The 20503-nt window shown below is 39.7% G+C and overlaps 1 protein-coding gene across 1 annotated transcript in view; it reads left to right on the plus strand.

Moving 5' to 3' along the window:
• Positions 1–20503, plus strand: part of EEFSEC (eukaryotic elongation factor, selenocysteine-tRNA specific) — a 167710-nt gene that overhangs the window by 99279 nt on the left and 47928 nt on the right. The window contains exon 6 of the mRNA XM_074957655.1: positions 13817–13973. Within this exon, the coding sequence (XP_074813756.1) occupies positions 13817–13973 (157 nt within the window). The remainder of the gene's footprint in view (positions 1–13816; positions 13974–20503) is intronic.

Below are 20503 nucleotides of genomic sequence, written 5' to 3' on the forward strand. Positions count from 1 at the left end.
TTGTGAATATTGCATACGCATCTAGGTATTGAATGCTGCTGTTGTGCTGCTCAGTGTGCTGGTTACATTATCTATCCTTTGGTATCGTGTCAATTTAATGCCACAAGCAGGAGGAACATAGCAAGTACAGTAGAGCTCTTGAAGTGAAAGGGTTAAAGATTTTCTACTGTGATCAGTGAGTGAATTGTAAATGTTACATGTCTGAAATGTGTCCTCAGCTATAACCCCCCCCCCACACCCACGCTTGGTAATTTATTTACTTATAGGGTCTGTACTGCACTCACCACAGTAGTATCTTATAGCTAGTTCAGAGGAACATTTTGGTAACTTCTTTTCTAAAAGGCCACCTCCTGTCTGAGTCAGTCAGTGGTGTTTTGATGTTCAGATGCATGGGCAATGGGTGTCCAAGAGACTTCTGGCCATAGTGGAGAATTTTCAGTTCATCAGTATTAAGATAGTAGCTTCTCCCAGACCTTTTCTACATGAGAAAATCACACCATGTTAACTTTATGGTGTAGTTTTAATCTAATTTGCTTAAATTGGTGCAAAAGGGCATGTGGACACTCTTGGTTTAAACCAGGTTTTTTTTTGGCTTACTTTAAATTGATTAGGAATTTGTTTAAGATAAACCAAACTAAACCACTCCTAAACTGAAATAAGTGTGTCTAGACTTCGGGCTGGTTGTACCTGTTGAACTTAATCAGTTTAAAAATTATTTAAATTTATCGGTGCAACTTTCTCATGTAGATAAGGCCTAAGAGACAGGAGAAATGCTGTGAAAAGATGTCTTCAGTTTCTAGAATCAGTGTCTTTTTCTGCATATATATATATATATATACACACACACATATAAGGAGGGACAATGACCCTTCTTCTGGAGGATCTACTGATGCTATACATGTTAAGCTTTCTGACTGTTCTTTTAGACAAAGGCACCTTTAGCAGGCAAAAGAGCTGGGCTGGCAACAACAAAGTGAATTATACAAACAAAAAGGTAGGAGCAGGAGCTGAAAATCTTGCCACGGTTACTGCCAGGGTCATTTGGTATGAAGAAAGATGCAGGAACCTGTAATGAAACAACTATGAATGAAACTATGGCTTTAGTGCTAGGTCGGGGAGAGATTGGTCCCTCTCTATTGGATTCCTTATTTTCATAAGTCTGTGGTGACCAATGCCTAATGAAATATTTTGGATGAACATGAATTTACTATGCTGGATCAGATAATTTGTCCATCAAGTCTGATATATTTGAGGCATCAAGATTGGCAGTGACTGTCCTCAGTTATCTAGTACTTTAGGTGACATCCCCTCTCCTAATGCCAGCTGTGCAGGTCATGGTGTGAGGAAACTGGCATTCATTTTTGCAACCTTCCTGTGAGGTAGGAAAGTAGTAATCCCTTTTTACAAATGTGGAAACTGAAGGATAGAGAGGTAATTTGCTCAGTGTCCCACAGTGATAGAGCCAGGCCCAGAGTCCAACAGATTTCCAATTCAGTCATATAACTACGAGTCATACTTGCTATAATTTTGTCAGTTTTGCCCATGGCATCTGCTTGCTTTAATAGGGCTTACTTGGAGAAACTGGCAAACTGTACAGAGTCCCTATACCGGAATGCCTTTCTATTGGGATTTCCCCCTGTAAACGTCATTCTAGCCAATTCCAATTTGATGCATGAAACAGTTAGCCCTGGAGATAAAACTCTCACATTCTTTGCTTTGTGGGTTTCCATGGACATAGGCGCTCATTGCAATGAGTTTTGAGTGAAAGGTGAACTGTAGAAGCAAGTTATGATTTCCTGCATGACTCAGATATGCTGTCTGTTCTGAAAATGTTTGCACAAACAGGATTTATCCCGTGGTGGTGGTTGCTGGGTCCATTGTGGAGGATGCTCATAAATCAGTAACTCAGTGGAAGAAACAAAAGGGGAAAACCCTCCACCTTGTTTGCAAAGCACAAGCTGCACCTCTTGCTGTTTCAGACTTGTTTAGTGAAAATAAACACACATCTCAACTGGGATAGTTTCCTGATGTAACCATAATATAAAGTCCTTTGTATGAGAAGGTACTCACCCTGCCTACACAGCCCCAAAGGTGCTAGGTAGTCATTACTTATCTGTAGTCCTCTAAAATCAAAAGGAGAATTCATTCTCTAGTGTGCATTTTCTGTTCTTATCCTTATATTTCATCTTGATGATTTGTGTTGGTTTTAGACTTGGTTCATTTGGTGGTAAGCATTGAGTGGCATTTGCTTCCTGCAGTTTTTTATGTAACATTATAGTCATGGAAGATTCCAATTTTATTAACTGTGTGCGCTGCTCCTGAGTTAAGCTGGTTGCTGGCCGGCTAATGCTTTGTACTTGCATATTGCTGGGGGCTTGAGGGGATATCGTGTAGGTAACATGCTCAGTCCCTGGAAGAAGGAGAAAGCAGCACTTTTTTTTTTTTTTTTGGAGGTTTGAGCATTGTTGACATGATTTGAAACAGTCCACAGCCAGAAAAAATATGATCTTTGAGGATGGATGAAGGCATTCTTAGGACTTCTTCAGAAATGCAATGCACTTCGTTGGGGTTTGGATGGAGCAGGAAATGAAGATTTTTAATTACTTCTCTCCCCCCAATGGTACAGCAGCAACTCAAACTGCTGCTGTGCCAGCACCGAAAGAATGGAGTCTCACTCGCTGAATAGACATGTCCTCAAAATGACATTTGGGTCCCTGGAAGGCTTCTGTGTGCATCCCTTATTTAACAGCTCCTGAGGACCTTTCCAAAGAGGTGGTGCTCATATAATATGGTGATTGATAGGATCCAGTGCAAAGTCTTAAGAAGCAAAGATAGAAATGGGGAAATAGTATAATTTATTGTTAATTTGATGAATACCAATAGCGTATAATATAGGCAGGGATAGTTCCTCTTGTAAGAAGTCTATTCTTGACCAGGTATTTTGAAATGCAAAAATCATGCATATGGCAGTTTGTGCTTTCTGATTGAAACTTAATTCGTGTGTATTAATTTTCAAACAAAGTATCCCATGTAAGTGTTTATATTTTTAAATTGATAAAAATAGCAACATTTAATTGACAGTGAATGTTTCAAATTTTACAGTATTTAAGCCATATGCTACAGCAGGTAGCCTGTTGGAAATATGAAGAACTGGACCTGAGCAAAGGGAAATGAATTTACCCACGAATGACAGGGTAACATCCAGTGTGGCCTAACCAGCTCTGATGCCCAGCATGCTGAAGTACTTGACTTAATTTGAAGGCACCGTTGGTCAGTATGGAAAGAAGGTAGCTGAGCTGTCTGGGTTGAGTGGACAATCATGAGAGAATAGCTTGACATAGCACCGTTTTCTGCATTGGGTGTACAGAGTGTTTCCTACAGGGGTGGTGGTTCCAAAATTGTCTTTTGCAGGAAGCGATTCAAGGAAGTGGTGCCCCCAAGAATCGTGGGAAATATGTTTTGGAGGTGCCCTCTGATATTCCCACATCTTGCTTATTCCTAATTAAGGATTTTTTATGGTCTTATTAAGGCTAACGCCCAGGATGCTATATTCCTTTTGGAGATCAACTAGACTACAGTTGAGCAATAGATTATTAGTCAATCGGCAAATGGGGGCATCAATCTGGTAGTGATGCTCTTTGGAGAATAAATCCAGATGACTAATATGGCATAAAAGGCTGGGTATACACAGAGTAAGTAATGAGAACAAACTGTATGGTGATGCATAATTGGTGTGTGATGTCTACAAGCACAGCAGTGACCTGAGCTGTCTGTAGAACCTTCTGTGACTCTTGCTGGGAGAACTGGTAGACGTCACTCCATCTACTGTAAACATGCAGACGCCACAATTAATGTTTCACCTGCTTTGAAGTCTGAACATGGGGTTGTTTGGTTCTGCTTGGCTGCTGATGGTATGCTAAATACAGTAATAACACAGAGATGAAGGCAATCAGGTGAATAAAAAATGCATAGTGCATTCAGTGGTAAAAATGCACCGTAAAATATAAATATAAAAGATGTTTATTTGTTGACTCTTTTTTTCTGTTTTTGAGCAAGAGGAGTTTTGTGAAGGTTGGGCTAGTGGGGGTAATAAACCTCTAAATTGAAAAGCCATCTTTGTTAAATAATGCCAGAGAGGAAGTGGTGATGATCACTGATAAAGGGGAAGAATGATGTTTTACACTATATGGATTAACACAGCCTTAGTAAATTTTTGAGACAAATTTACCATCAGAGGCACAAAATCAACTCACTGGCTCTTATGAAAAAACTGATAATTTACTCATGCAACAAAAATTACTTGCTCCATATGACTGGGCAGTAGAATCTTACAAGGTTTGTGTAGCACCTATGGTTATTTTTTATAATAAATGTAAAATACAGACATGTTTTGGGGTCTTACAAGAGTATAGACAGCTGCACTTGATTTTTGAGGTTGTGTCAGAGTTACGTGTGGGGAGGAATTAATTTGAGAGTAAAGCATTCGATAAGGCATTTTATTCATTGAATACAAAAGCATAGTACACAAACATTATTTAGGTTGCAAATTAAAGCCCTTGAAAGTTAGGAAATGCCAGAATTACAGTGGCCCATGAAATCTTAAATGTCCATGCAACCTTGGGCTTCCATCTTCTGCGCTTAATAAGACAGGCAACCTGTGGAGAAAATAGTATGTGATCATGTAATTAAAGAATGTATCGTAGGGTGTATCCAGCAGGGGGTTAAAATTAAGGTTGCATGGATACCTGACATTTCTTAACTTTTGAGTGTCAGATTTGCAACCTAAATAACATACTTTTAACGTATTTTTAAATGTAATTTCCTAGGTTTTTTTTAAAGTAAAACAGACACATTCTATTGTTGAGGTGTAACTGCTACAGCCACCTGTATCCTATAGCATCAGCAGGATTTGAACCTTAAATCCTCAGCATTGTAGCACAAGACTGCTACCACTTGAGGTACAGGACAAATTACATTAGCTAACAACAGGAGAAATTTGTTATCCCAGAGAGGTGATAGAACATTGGGTTTGGAGTGGTCATCATGAGGGGGCCCAGTCAAGCCTAGCTCTCTTCCCCTCTCCACTCCCCGCCCCCCCATAGTTGGAGGAGCTCCAGTCCCATCAGATGGTGCAGGTACAGGCAGTTGGCCCCAGGTGCTGGGGTCAAGAAGGCTTAAGGGAAGGGATAAATCTGGCTTGGTTCCTGACCCACATAGTACTCCCAGAGGGGAGCATGGGCCAATGGTGCCAAGTGTTAGATTAAGGGAGCCCAGCTCTCTTTTTGTCCCCAGTCCCAATGATAGCTGCTTTGGCAGCTTCTTAGTGTTCAGTTCACTACCAGCTCTCCCTATAATGATAAGAATGAAAAGTGTGATAGGATTCTCTTTTAACTACATGGGGTTAAGACAAGTTGCTGATCAGATTTGAAGGCAGAACCAGGAAGAGTTGATATGGCACTCTTGAGTTGAGTACATCACAGCACCAGAGATAATAGTACATGGCAAAGACCTATTATAGTAAATTGAATGTACAAGATGTTCTGTGTGTATAAAATGAGCATAGAATCCATAGCTGTATGAAACATTTTAAATCTTTGTGTTAGAGAATCCTATTGTCTAAGATTACTGATGTGGTCAGTGGTACCTGTATGTATGGTAGTTAATATGCAGTGGCTCTAAATGATGCAGAGAGGCCAGAGAAGTTTTAGGAATAACTATAAAATGCTTTAAAAGCATCCTGTATTTAGAAATATCTTTCTGGAGCAGCATGTGATGTGCTGTACAAACAAACCCATCCCTCAATGCGGCAGTGCTAGGGGCTGATGGAAATTGACTTGGATAGTGCCCTCTTCTTGCCTTGGAAACAGAGATTGTCACCTCATGTTCCCTTTCACAACTGACCCAGAAAGCAAGTGAAAAGTTGCCAATGTCAGTGCAGAAATCAGGTTTCTTTTATGATGACCATAAGCTGCCAGCCAACCCACTGAGACAGTTAGCAGGGGTTGCTTTTGGGGGTGGCCTTGCCTATGATAGGGAGCCCTTCTGAGCCAGCTTGGTCTCAACACTGGGGCCAGGAACTGCACATACCATTATCTCAGTCTGATCCCATCCCCTCACCACCACTGGGGACTGCTGTTGGTGAGGCCCCATTTATGATGGGGCAGTGTCTTCCCAGCCAGCTCAGCCTTAGGGCCGGAAACATACCTTTAGAACTTTTGTGGGGTGGGGCGGGGTTGGTAATCTTGTCCATCTGCTGCTTATCCGTGGCTCTTACACATCTCTCTTCTGCGTCAAAGCATCTCTTCTGTTCCTCCTCCCTTCTCCCCACTGGCTCCATTTATCTTTCCTGGTTATCCTTATCCCTGTGCATTTCCCTCCACCTCTGCATACTCCTCTTCTCCTCTTCTTCCCAATCTCCCCCACCCTCCAGCACAAATCTAGGTCCCTCGTGCACATCCCCCTTAATTCTGGTGATATTTGCCCCACTCTGGCCTTCTTTCTATTTCCTGCCTTCTCCTCCTCTTACACCTGTCCCTGCCAGTACCCCTGTGTACCACCACCCATTCCTTTCCCTCCCAGTGGCCATACTGGGATCCGTGGGCAGTCTACAGGCCCCACATTTCTCAGACATCGAGTACCTCCCATAGGGGATCCACTAGACATTCCCTTGTTGCTTTGGTGTCCAGGGCCCCAGAACCAGAGGAAGAAACTTTCAAGGAGCAGGAGGCCAGACTAGAGGTGCAAACTACCCCATGGCAAACTTCTCCTCCTCCTCACCAGACAAAGTGGTGGTGTCCCCTCCTCCATCACTGGCTGATGACTTCAAGCTATTCCAAGACCTTAGTAAGAGCATGTTGGATGTGCTACCAGTTCTCCCTAAGGAGGTGAAAGACTCGCATCATTACACACGTCCTCGTCTTCTAGACTCGCCTTCCCAATCTACAAGGCTTTTCTGGACACAGCTAAGGTCATATGGCAGACACCATCCTCTGTTGCACCAACACAGAAAAGGGCCAATAAAAAGTATTACGTGCCTCCTAAGGAGACGGACTTCCTCTTTACCCAGCCTCCGCCTATTTCTATAGTGGTGGATGTGGTTAACGCATGGGGAAGGCAACATCATTCCAGATCCACCCCTTATGATAGAGACTGCAAGAGGCTAGACTTCTTTGGGCAGAAGGAATCCTCGTCTGTGACACTACAGGGTCTCAAACTTCTAGGCCCTAATGGCCAAATACGTTTATATGAATTATGGCAAATTCATTGCTTTTATTGACCACTTGCTGGAAGCACAAAGGCCTGGTCTATACTAGGAATTTACATCAGCATAGCTTCATGTCTCAGGAAAAATCCACATCTCTTGGGGAGGTGGATTGCCTGTGCCAATGGGAGAATCCCTCGTCGGCATAGGTAGTGTCTACGCTGACGCACTATAGTGGTGCTGTGGCTCTGCTGTAGTGGTTTAAGTGTAGACATGCCCCAAGGTCTCATGGCTGCAACATCCTGTTCTCTGGCCTTGACAAATGTAATCTTTGCCATTTCATGTGCATTCAAAATGCTACTGCAAAGAACACTCTTAACTCATCACTTTAACTGTCATCCCCATCTTTGCATCCCTGCACTGGCTCCCCCTTCTCTCTCACGTCAAACATCATCTACTAGTCTTCACTTTCAAAACCCTTCATGGCCTGTTCCCACCCTACTTATCACTATCGAATTGTCAATTCCTGCCTCTGATAGGCCCAGGATGCCAGCTTCCATCGCCCATTTGTTAAATTTTCAAATAAGCATCTTCATGCTTTCTCTCCTGCTGCTCCTCATACTTGAGAGGAGCTCCAGTGAGCATCCAGAAAGCTACCTCCTTATTTTTCTCCAAATCCCTCCTAACAACTCTCCTTTGCTGTGATGGCTACAAAAAAACTTAACAGTTAGGCTGCTGATGCACTGATACCACTGACTATCATGCTGATCAATATTGTCTCAGGTTCCTTGTACTCCCCCCACCCCATTGTATCCATCTGTTGTCTCTTCTTTTATACTTAGATTGTAAGCTTTTTGTAGTAGGGACCATCTTTTTTTCTGTGTTCATTGGGCACATAGGACAATGGGTTCTTGGTCCATGGTAATACAGAAAATAATAGTCCATATCCCCTTCTGATCTCCTACCATATCTTTTTATGTCATTTTTTCTTTTAGCAGAAGAGGAACAGCAAAAGATTAATAAAGTTGTGCCCTCGGCCACTTTCTTTGCAAAGAGTGAAAAATATCTTTCTTAACCAGGATATGTCAGGAACTTAATACCTGTAGCTTTCTGTGATTTTTTTCAAGACTTGAGTTTAAGTAGAGATGAACAAATCCTGCGTTACAAATGAGTATAAATGGTCCAATATGCTGTAGGGCTCTTTATGTGCCATGGAGATCCCAATTTGTTTGTTGGTTTTTAAAATTCAAAGCAATTTAAATAATTATCATGTTATTTCTCTTATTTATTTGATTCCCCATCTTCATTGTTTCTCACTGGGTCAGGGCTCTGAGTTACTACAGAGAATTCTTTCTCAGATGTGTGTCTGGTGAGTTTTGTTCACAGGCCCAGGGTCTTAACTGATTGTCATATTTGGGGTCAGGAAGGAATTTTCCCCCGTGTCAAATTGCCAGAGACCTTGGGGGCAGGGTGGGGCATGAGTCACTTGTTGGTTTGAATTAGAATAAATGGTGAATTTCCTGTAACTTGAAGTCTTTAAACCAAAATTTGAGGCGTTCCATAACTCAGCCAGAGGTTCTGGGCCTATTCCAGGAGTGGGTGGGTTCTGTGGCCTGTGATGTGCAGGAGGTCAGACTAGATGATGATGGTGGTGGTCTCTTCTGGCCTTGAAGTTTATGAGCTCAGACTACTGTCATGGCAAGGTGCTTGTCTTAGGAGGAAGTGCCCAGTAGCACTCAACCCTCAGGCTGGTTTAGGTAACAAATGGAATCCTGTCCAACTTTACTGGGACAGAGTCAGGAGGATGGGTGTCATGATGCTAGTCCTCTGTAGGGTGTGAATGCAAAGAATGGGATGTGAAAAATATGCATCAGGGTGAAGATCTTCTCAGAGTTACAGGGGAGACACCTGAAAACACAATTTCAGACTTCTATGTGTTCATCTCTTTACTAAAACAACTGTGGCAGGGTACAAGGGGACTGGCGAGGTTAAATTGTCTGTCTGCTTGGGAGACAGAGTGGGGAGAATACTTTTGCAAAGGTTGGTCTTCAAACAAATTGCTCAGAGAACAGGTGAGAATCCTTAAGCTGTGAGTTTTGTTTCCTTTTCTGCCTATGTTAACTTATTTTTGGTTCCTTGATATAGACATTAACTCATGAGGAAAAGACCTTGCTGACTGAAATTACTTTTTTTCTGCTGAGTAATTCCTCTGGTTCACAATAATAAAACCAAAACCATACATTGGGAATAAAAAAAATTAGACTTTATAATCTGGAAATCCATGTCAATTCCCATCTCCTTCATCCTCTCAAGGGCCAGTATAGGATTATTTCCTCCAATACATATGTGTCAACTTTTAAAAAAAGAAAACGATGAGGATCTGTAGCATCCATAGAGGGTCACTTGCTGTGGGGAGCATCTTCCCTGTCCTCTTTCCGCTCAAGAGCTGGGAACATGTTCTGAAACTTTTTGCAAGAAACAGCCAAACTGCCACTGACTTCAAGATTATAATGTTGTCTAAAGTGAACTTTCTGTAAAATAACAAATGTACTCTAATCATAAATCTTTCCATTTTTAGTACCTCATTTAGTTTTTTTTCCCCCTTTCATTTCTCATTCTCCATTTTTCCTAACTTGTCAATGTATCCCTTCTTCAGTCTTTTCCAGGATCTGTGAAACCCTCAGACTAATTTTCTATCACATTTTCAATCATGTTAGGCTAAATCAGAAAAGAAAAATGTCTCTTTCCTTCTAGCTATCTGAACCTTCAATGTTTTCACTCTCTCACTCTTTCTCTTGGTCCCAACTTTTCTCTCATTATTTCCCTCCCCTCATTCCAACAGCCCCCTTTGTTTTTTCTTCCATCCATTTCTGTCCTGCTCCCCTTGGTTCTTTAGGGATGGGGGATAAGAGCATGGGCTGTGTTTGACCTCCAAATGTTCATGATGAGTTGTTTCAGAGGATGCTCAGCTGACAGTGAATTTGTTTGTGTCACCCTATAAATGAGGATGATTTGGCAGATTTGACAGTGTAGTTACCAGATTCCCCTCTTGAGAGGAACTAGCAGTTATTTTTCCTGGAGTTAAATTGTGTTTGCACTGAATGCCTGCACACACAACCCTAACTACAGAGTTGAAGACATAATACTGTAGCGTTTATATCAAAGAGTGTGTGTGGTGTGTATTTGGTATTAGAGAGAGTGTGTGTGTGACACACACACTTCACCTATGATGATAAAGTACTATTTACTTTTTTCTGCAAACACAAAAGCCAAGAGGAAGGAGGGGATATTTCATAAAATCAATGCTATTGTGTCCTCTGGACTAAGCTGTAAAAACAAGAGTAACAGAGATGTTCCCTTTGAACTTGAAATCCCTTTCTAAGCTGCTGATCTAACCGAAGTAAGAGAGGGAGAATATAGCAACCAGAAACACTTCTGCGCGCACGCTCTCTCTCTCTCTCTCTCTCCCCCCTCCCCCTTTTTTTTAAAAGTCCTTAAGTGAGTTTGATGCTGTACCTCTGCCCATAAGTTTAAAAAAAATATTATCGTAATGTAGGTCAGTGAACTGAAACGCCACTGTACACTATGGGGGATTAAAGTCAGAGAGGCAGCCCTCTCCCACTCCCACTAGGTCATATGACAACATAAACAAGAAATGCAAGGAGCCTTCAGCTTTTTCTTGCCCTAATCCTTTGTTTATGCAGCACTTAAACTGACTTTTGGGGTCGTCTCTGTCTGGCATTAAAGCCCTAAAGCTTTTTGAAGTTTCCCTGAAGTTAATAAAATTAGTCTGCCCTCATTGCTAGGCCCCTTGCTGCTGCTTCAGAACAGACTACATATCCCTTACTGTCTTTGCAGCGTTCAGCTTTTTAAGTTAATAATATTTCATAAAAAAAAGAGAGCGAGATCTCTCAAAAGGCTATTCAGCTAATCGGCAAAGTGATTGCCATAGTAGATGTTCTGAGAACTCAAAGGGGATTACTGTGAAATCCAGTGATTGGAGCTAAATTGCTGTTAAAGTAATTGGAAGTGTTGAGTTTCAGTGGGAGAGAACATGCATTTCTGTAGCTTTTTAAAGAAAAAAAGTCTGTAAAATAGTCTTTTTTTTTAATACAGTAATTGATCCAGGGCTTGAAAAATGATTGTTCATTTTTAAGAAAATCTCTTTCAAAAGCTGATGTTATTTTACACATCTATTTTATTTTATTGTGTGATCAGCATTCTTTTCACCTTGTTACTTGAGGCTGGTTATCCTCTCAGAAGTTTGTCTGTCTTCAAGAATAAATCAGGGAGAAGTTAATTTCTTCTAATCTCAGTCGAATGGTCAATGTGGAGGACTGAGAGTCAGGACCTTAGGGGACACTATTCCAAATTTTGCGACTGATGTGATTCTGAGATACTTGCTGACCCACTCTGTGCCGCATTTCTCCTGTTTGTAAAATGAGAGTATTGCTTTCCCATCTCAAAGAGATGTTGTGGTATTTAGTTTTTTGTAAAGTGCTTTAGGGATGTCTCATAAAAGGTGTTCTGCTATCTGCAGAATATTTGTAATAACTAGAAGAAGAGGAGGAGTATTAAATATCATTGCTCAGCACGGTAAATGTCTGGAAGACTGAGTCCTTGCCCCAGTGCTTACAAATTCAAGTTGCTATCTTGGAAACTTATCACTCAAGTGAGTGCGAGAGTAGGACTTGTTTTAAAAGGGTAAATGTACTTCAGGACAATTGTAATAAGTGAATGCTACACTTTCAGAATTGTTAGTGTTTTTTCCAATAAACCTATAATTAATATATGAAATCACTCCATTCCCTTTAACAGAATTATATTATAGTGCTCTAACAGTGTTCACAAAGAGAAATTACTCTGAGCTGTTCCGACAGCCCTGCCAGACTGAATGAGTCAAAACGAAACCACGCTAGCAGGATGTTCACCCTATAATTCAATTTATGTAAATAATTAAATGAAATATAACTTTGGAACATTCTTAAAATGCATTAAAATCATCATTTTACATTTTTTAAAAAGCTGATCTCCCTTCCCCTTTACGGGCAATTACAATGAAACAGTTGGTATATGGAAGCCTCTACACTGGCATGAGAGACCCTCTGTATTCAAAATGAAAGGGTGAGAAGGGCCCAGGTAGCATAGTGGTGGTCACCTTTTGAAACGCCTACTTCAGAAATTTCATTCACTCCACTGAAGTGATTCTAAAGTACTTCACATAGCATTTAAAAGCTAGGACTACAGGATTGAAGAACTCTAGATTTTTTTCCCATTGGGATGTTCTATTGATCTTTCTCATTTTTGTGTTTAAACATTTAAAAATTTAGAACTGGGGTGTTAGATTGCTTAACTAGACACCTGAGAAATGTCAGGAATTAGAATAGAGTGGTGTATTTTTTTTTTTAAGCATCTTAATTTAAAAACATGAAAAAGGACACCGATGGCTTGTAATTCCTCAGGCTCTGCAGATGTTTGCCTATGGAAGAGAAGTTTCTAAGAAATCAGAGTAGCTTGTAACTGATGGGTCATAATGCTGTGGAGTATCAAACTGTGGACTGAGGGAATATTCAGACTAATTTGTGGCTCTCAAAACGTTTTTCTTAATAGCTTGGCTAAAATGACGACTCAGGTGCAATGAAGAAACCGTTGCTGAAGCCAGCTGCAACTTCCACTGTAATAAAGGAACAAATTCCTTCCCACAAATAAAGACTCTTGTTACTGCAGTGAGGGAGGTACAGTAACTCCAGGAGTTAGCAGCATCCAAAGATATTCACACCTTGGGGATTAGGCTCAGTTGGCTGCACCTTATGCTTCATAATGCGGTAGGGAGGGTTGTTTATCTCACCCTACCCACGAAGCTTGCTGGTTCTTGTGCCTGATCACTTAATTAAGAATCCAAACTTGGAATGGTTCCTCCCACTTGGTTACAAACCTTGAAATTAAAATTCAATACAACTGTTGTTCAAGTTTTGATTTAACAAATCAACATGATTAAAAATTCACTTCTACATACAGTATTTAAAGGGTTGTATTGAGGAATTCTAAGTAATCACCTGCTTGACTGAAACCAAGGGGGCATGAGTACAGAACTGATGTTGAAGGAAGTGGAGTATCTATGGAAATGATGTTGGGGTAAGTGATGGAATAAACTGCTTTGTGGTGAGGGTCATTAATAACAATTGCACTTCTCCATTGCCTTTCATGGAAAGATTTCAGAGCACTTAATAGATGCTAACTAATTAATCTTCACATCACTTATATGAGGCAGGTGAGTATTATTCCCCCTATGTTTACAGTAGGTGAGTCTGAGGCACAGAAAATGACTTATAGAAGTTCCCTTGCAGTTTTGGAAAAGAGTTGGGATTAGAACTCAGTAGTTCCTGGCTATCAGTCCTGTGCTCACTTAGAATAAGTATTTATGTACATACTATGCCATTTGAGAGTTGTGGCCATCCCAAATTCATGCTGATGAAAGCTTTAAAGCACACCAAATTATAATGTGTTCCATATATGTATAATTGTTCTTGTTATTCTATGATTTAGGCTCACATATATGTGTGTGTGTGTGTGTGTGTGTATATATATATATTTTTTTTTTCTTTTCTTTTGCAGGTGCTGGATGATTATAGTGTGATCGGTCGTTCATTGTTTAAGAAGGAGACCAACATCCAGATTTTTGTGGGGTTAAAAGTCAAACTATCTACAGGAGAGGATGGAGTAATAGAGGGTGGCTTTGGGCAGAGTGGCAAATTTAAAATCCGAATTCCAAGTAAGTGCTTATCCCTTCGGCTAACAGAAATCTCAAGCGTAGAAGACATCGAAACTTTGTCCAAATGCGGGCTGATCCTAATTTTCACAAAAGGGAGCCAGTTGCAGCATCAGTTCAGATCCAGATGTATCAACAGTTAGTGGGTCCTTAATTCTCAATGGGCTGCTCCTCCTATTGTTAAGTGGCAGAGGCCATGATGTTATGTTATCAAACTCTGTGGGATGCAGCCACCCCTGCTGTCTGCCAACAAACTTAGGGCTTGAAGTCCCTTCCCCTTTAGTGCTCAGCAACCTGCAATGTACTTTTGGGGTGTGTGGATTTCATTGTAAAGTTTCCGGCAGCATCACAGTGAGCAAAAGATTAGTGATGTGGAATTAAAACAAGTTAGCAAGAAAGAGTGTCTCCTCATTCATTTTTACTTGTAGTTATTTATCAAATACAACAAATTCAGGATATAGTTTCCTTAACCATACTCCATATTATGCATATTATTATCTAACCTGCCTTGAAATACAAACTGCAATCTCTTTGATAAGTGGATTGTAGAGTTTTTTGAGTGTATCCGTACCTTCTGTAACTGCTTTTGCATCTTCTACTTTTATAACATTTTATGCTACAGTAAGTTTTAATCCTTGGTGAATCACAACAAAGGGTTTTTTTTGCCTTTAATGTCACAGAACTTTGGATGGTGGGCATTATGGCTTATTATGATTTATTTGTGTTGTCACTGTGATTTTTGCTTCCCTCATTTGGAAGCATACTACTATGACAAGAGTTGTTCTGGGTCATGACCCCAATAAGTGCTGCATTTAAAATTCAAATAATAAAATAAGAATAAAAATAAAATAATAATAGTAATACTTTGCATTTCTCTAGTGTCTTCAAACCAAAGGTCTATGAGTATTTTGCAAATGTTAACTAGTTAATTCTTACTACCCCCAATGAGGTAAGTGTTGCTTACTTCTGTTATACAAATGGGGAAACTAACATGAAGTTAAGTGACATTGCACAAGGACACAGCAACTCATTGACAGATCTGGGAAAAGACTTGAAGTCTCCTGATTTCCAGTCCCTCTTTCAAGACTGACCACTCTCTCCCTCAACTTACAGCTAACGCCAGTTTAGTGCAGCTCTTACCTATCTGGTTAAACTATGGGAGGCTCTGTCCTTTTGGCTTACCTGGTGAATGTGATGACTAGACTAAAAAGCTCCCCATTTGTGTCTTGAGTGAGGTAATGTGTTGGACACTCACAATTCCAGTTTAGCCACCAGTTGGGAAACTCTGCTGATGGGTCTGAGACCCTAGTTGGCAGACACAATGGAGACCTTAAAAATGATTTGCCACAGAGGTAGATGAATTTACTTTGCCCTTTTTTGAATTTGAAACCCTACTAAAGAACAGCATTGGGTTGTTGGCAAAAATAGTACTGCAAGCATAGGTTTGCTTAAGGTAGGAGGTGAAAAAATGTGTGAATAGGTCTTTCCAAAGAGAAGACTGAGGCAAAGTATTCGTAAATAACACTGCCCTGGTGCCTTCTTTCAGTAGCCCTTTTTTTTTTTTTTTTTTTTTTTTTTTGATCAAAGGGTAGCCTGAGTGGTGGATAGATGAGCTGCTCACGTGGGAATGAGTCCAATACTCGACCTCTTAGATAAAAATGCTGATGCAGATGGAAACTTAGAGATGAATTCAGGCATTAAAACTTAGTGAGCATTGTTAAGTGTTGTCAGTGGTGATTACGTTGATCAGATAACAGAAAAATTGTGTCTATAATTTGATCAAACTCTTGATGGAAAAAACGAGTCCCATATGGGACAGGATGGAGCCTGCTAGGTTCCCTTTGCCAAATGAGCCTTTGCCATCCTTTAGGAAGTAAGAGTGTGAGAAATGAGTACCTCCCTGGGTTCTCCATTTCTGCAAACATTATAATTATTCATTCTGTATTAACAGAGTGCTGAGTTCTGAACAAAAGTAGGAAGAAATAGTCTCTGCTCCAAGGTGCTTACAATCTACTCATGCTGATATTTTCTGAAGTTGAACAGTAGATCAGATCATAGAACAGAGAATCCTCTCAATTCCTGTTCTTCTTCTGATGAGTCTTTGTGTTCTGGTCATGTTAGAATTTAATATTTTTACAAGACAAGGGCGAATATTATAGCTATTTTTTTCTTTATCTTGAAGCAAGTTTGGGGGCTTTGCTAACCAGAAAGAAGGGGCAGTGGCCAAAGCAAGACAGTATCATAGGTGAAAAGTGAGTGTAGTGAAAAGTCAATGGAAGGTTTGAAAAATTTTAAATAACTTGGTTCCTTTAAGAGTTTCCAAGATTTCTGTGTGTAGGGAGGGGTAATGGATATGATGCTGTTTAAGTCAACTACAGTTCACATTCCTTTGTTAGGTCAGTGTTGCTTTTTTAATGTGTCTGCATCCTGTTTATGGGTTTTCCAAGTTTTTTTTTTTTTTTAAATTAAATTTAACTGGTCAGATTCTTCTCCCCCTCAGCCTTTAGCCTGGCTTTCCCTTACAGACTTCCCCTATAGATTCCTTCCATAAAGAATTATTTTCAACCTTTCTGAAGTTCTTTAGTTAGTTTACTGAGGATTCCTTAACAAAGACATCTGAACCAAAAACAAGCAAACAAACCTTACCAGATGAAAACTGCTTCAACCTAACATGCACAACAGTTAGTTTTGTATCACTTAAAACCAGTCTTGACTGCTGGAATGTAATTTGTGGAAATGGGCAGATTGGTTGGATAGTTAACCTATGATAGTTTTGGGTTGGTTTTGTTGTGCAGGGATTTGTTGTTATACCTCAGATATAGCTAGCAGAGGTTGGTAGCTCAACTAGCTGGGAGAAGAGTGAGGGAGATAAGGACAGATGTTCTCTGTTGGATTGACTAGGTCATTGGGAATCAGGACACCTGTTCTTCTGATTCTGCCACTGACTTTATGTGCAACACTGGGCAAGATGCTTCCTTTCTCTGTACCTCAGTTTTCCCCTTTGTAAAATGGAGATAGTAATTATCTACTGAGGTAAATCGTTTTGGGGTCTGTGGATTAATGTCACTATATAAGTACAAAGAGGGTTTATTTCCTTCCCCTAGATAAGACCACACCTAGAATACTGCATGCAATTGTGTGTGTCTCAGTCCTGGAAAGATGTCATCAAATTGGATGGAATTCACAAAAGAGCAACAAAAACGATTAAGGGGCTGGAGGGATTGATTTACGAGGGAAAGAAGATGAAAAGAAATATGTATAACTTGGCTAAATGATGACTAAGTGGGAGAGATGATTAGCTACAAATATTTGAAGAGCATAAACACTGAAGATGGAGAGGAATCTTTTCGGGTGGTCCAAGTAGGTAGGACTAAAAATAATAGTATGAAGTGAAGCAAAGGAAAATGAAGCTTGACTATCAATAAAAGTTTCTTAACATAGATTTATGGGACCATAGACTCATCCCTGCAGATGAAGTGGTGGATGTTCGATCACTCGAGTTAATTCAAATATAGATTAGACCAAATGTTTGTGTATGCTCTTTAAGGAAAAACCAGGGTGGTGGGAGGTATAAGAACAAGACACTCGTAAAAAATATTTTGCATCGCTGATTTCTGTGATGATATCAGGACAAAATTTATTCCGAATGGCAAGATATGGCATTCCTGCTTGGTGGTAATGGCGTTTCAAGCAAAAATAGATATGCATTTGCTGACAGATTTTTTTTTTTATTCTGTGTGGATGGATTTTGCAGCAAGTAAATGTAATGGTTTAACTGTGGAAGAAATGATAGGAGATGCTAATCTATGGGTTGGCACTTATATTTTTCACAACTATCGTGCTGTGTCCTTCAAATGCTTAAAATGTGTACTATGTACAGTACTTTTCTATAAGATACATTTAGTGGGCTTCTGAAAAATAAGCAACGTTATAAATGCAAAGTTATCCCAGAGTGCTTTGCAAACTATACACTGTGTGTGGTGAGAATTGCCACTGAACTGTATCTCATTAAGGGAGTGACACATGGCAACTGTTCTAATAGTGCACAGTAACACTACACTTCAGTTAGGGTAAAGGAAGTGAAGAATTCTGTATTTGTTGAAACTTCTGAACAAATTTAGGAGAAAGCATTTAACCAATTGCCCTACTCTAGCTAAGTGCCACTGAATCTTTAATGACCTTGTGTTCATCTCCTCTGGAAGACTGTAATTCCAACAGTACAGGTCTCGGTGGGTTATGGAATCAATAAGCAACTCAAAGGAATGTGAATCACCTGCCCTTTGGGGTTTTTTGTTTTGTTTTTTTAGAGGTTTCTCATCCACATACAGTTTGTGATATCATGATGCGGGTTGATGTGGCTCAGGTCACCAGTCAGTAGATTAGCTATAGATATGCCCATTCCATTCTTTCTGGCTTGGTATAAAGTTATTGTCACATGTATTGGCCTTAAAATTTGGTGGCTTTTTTAATCTAATTTGAGCACACTTGATATCACAGGCATAGTTCATTCTCATTTCTGACTCAACCTTAATTAGCTAATTGTTAGGAAAGGATTTATCCTTTCTCTTGCTCTGTGGCACATTTGACTGCAGTTCTTTTTCCCTCTTCTCATTACAATAGAAATTACTATTCATATTTGTTGTTAAAAAGCTACATTGTTAATGCAAAAGAAGCAGTGCGTATCCAATAAATTCACAAGAGTTTGTGTGTGTCAAGTGGATTTAAATATATAAATGCATACTTTTCATAGGAAGACACAAACAAGAGGTTTTTCTTTGATATCACTTGTACCAATTCAGGGTGATTGTGCTCCTCTTTTCTGACAGCTGATGAAGACAAAACCAAATTTATTTGTGGGCATGCCTTACGTTTTTTTTCTTTTATCTTCCAGTTCCGAGTATTGGCACATATGAAAGAGCTAATATATTCCACATCTGCAGCCATACCTTTAGTAGAAGGGTTAAACCACCTATAAGTTAGCATAAAAAGTTAAGATTTAACTTATACCCACCCTATTGACTGATGCTGTGTACTTGCTCTTTGGCGAAGAGGACAGAATGTGTGTTTTCCTAGAATGCTATCTGTCATACTGTTGTTTTGGTAGAGGATGATGTGAGTGATAAGAACTAGCTGATGTTCTTTGTCCTAGAGATCTTACATTCTGGTGTGCAAAGCTAGATATTGCAGGATTCCTGGTCTAATTCTGCCCTGGTGTCTTGCATACCAAAAATATGTTATCTTCCCATTGTGACACTTCTGTAGCCACCTGTGACAGCAGAGGGTGCCACACATTTATTGAATAGACCTTCCACGCTGATTCATAAAGTTGCTTACCATGTAGAGAGAAGTCGTTGATGTGACTAAGAACTAAGGATGGGCACAACCATGTTTTGTCTAATTTCAGTCCCATATGAACATTGTGTCTGAAAGTTGGACACCTGTCGTTGTTTGGTTGACATTCTTCTTAGGAGACAGGGGAATCAGAGTGGGCAGAGTTTAAATAATAATAATAATAATAATAAAGACTAGAATAATGTAAAGTGAGAAAAAATTTAATGGAAAAATAGTCTATATACCATACAGATTCACCCAGGATCCTTACTGAAGATCTAGACTACTCTATGCTATGCCTACTTAAAATATCAGGAGGTTTCTTTACAGATCTCCCAGACACCCATACACTATTAATAGTTGGTATTTTTGGACTACTTGCATTTCGTTACTTTGGCAATTGTAGCCTAATTGTTGATTGCAATTATAAAATTATTTGTTGGCGTGCACCATGCACGAGTTACAAGTGACAGGTTCTTTATTCAGGTGGATACTTAGAGTTAATTAAGATGATATTGGTGAAACACACACAAACTTTATGAGCTTTAATTAAATAGAGACAAATATAATTGAAATAATAGAAAAATTAATATACATTAGTATAAGAAAAAGATAAATACAGTAAAGTGGTTTCCTGCATTGTTTATACTTAATCTTACATTGTGCATATTTACAACCTTATGAAGACCATTAGAAACAAAGATGGGAAAAAAAGTAAGTGGAGAGCACCCCAAGGTGCTGGGCCAGGCTGCCTTCCATGTTGTCCAATGTTATCATCCCGGTATCCCAACAACAGGTTAGATATCCACATCTTGTATACACCTTTTCATATTCCACCCCAGATGGAATGATACTAAAATGCTCTTGCAGATGATACTAAACTGCTCAAGATACTTAAGACCAAAGCAGACTGTGAAGAACTTCAAAAAGATCTCACAAAACTAAGTGATTGGGCAACAAAATGGCAAATTAAATTTAAAGTGGATAAATGTAAAGTAATGCATATTGGAAAAAAATAACCCCAACTGTACATACCATATGATGGGGGCTAATTTAATTACAACTAATCAGGAGAAAGATCTTGGAGTCATCGTGGCTAGTTCTCTGAAGATGTCCACGCAGTGTGCAGTGGCAGTCAAAAAAGCAAACGGGATGTTAGGAATCATTAAAAAAGGGATAGAGAATAAGACGGAGAATATCTT

This window comes from Natator depressus, chromosome 7 (assembly GCF_965152275.1).
Source record: "Natator depressus isolate rNatDep1 chromosome 7, rNatDep2.hap1, whole genome shotgun sequence".
NCBI lineage: Eukaryota > Metazoa > Chordata > Testudines > Cheloniidae > Natator > Natator depressus.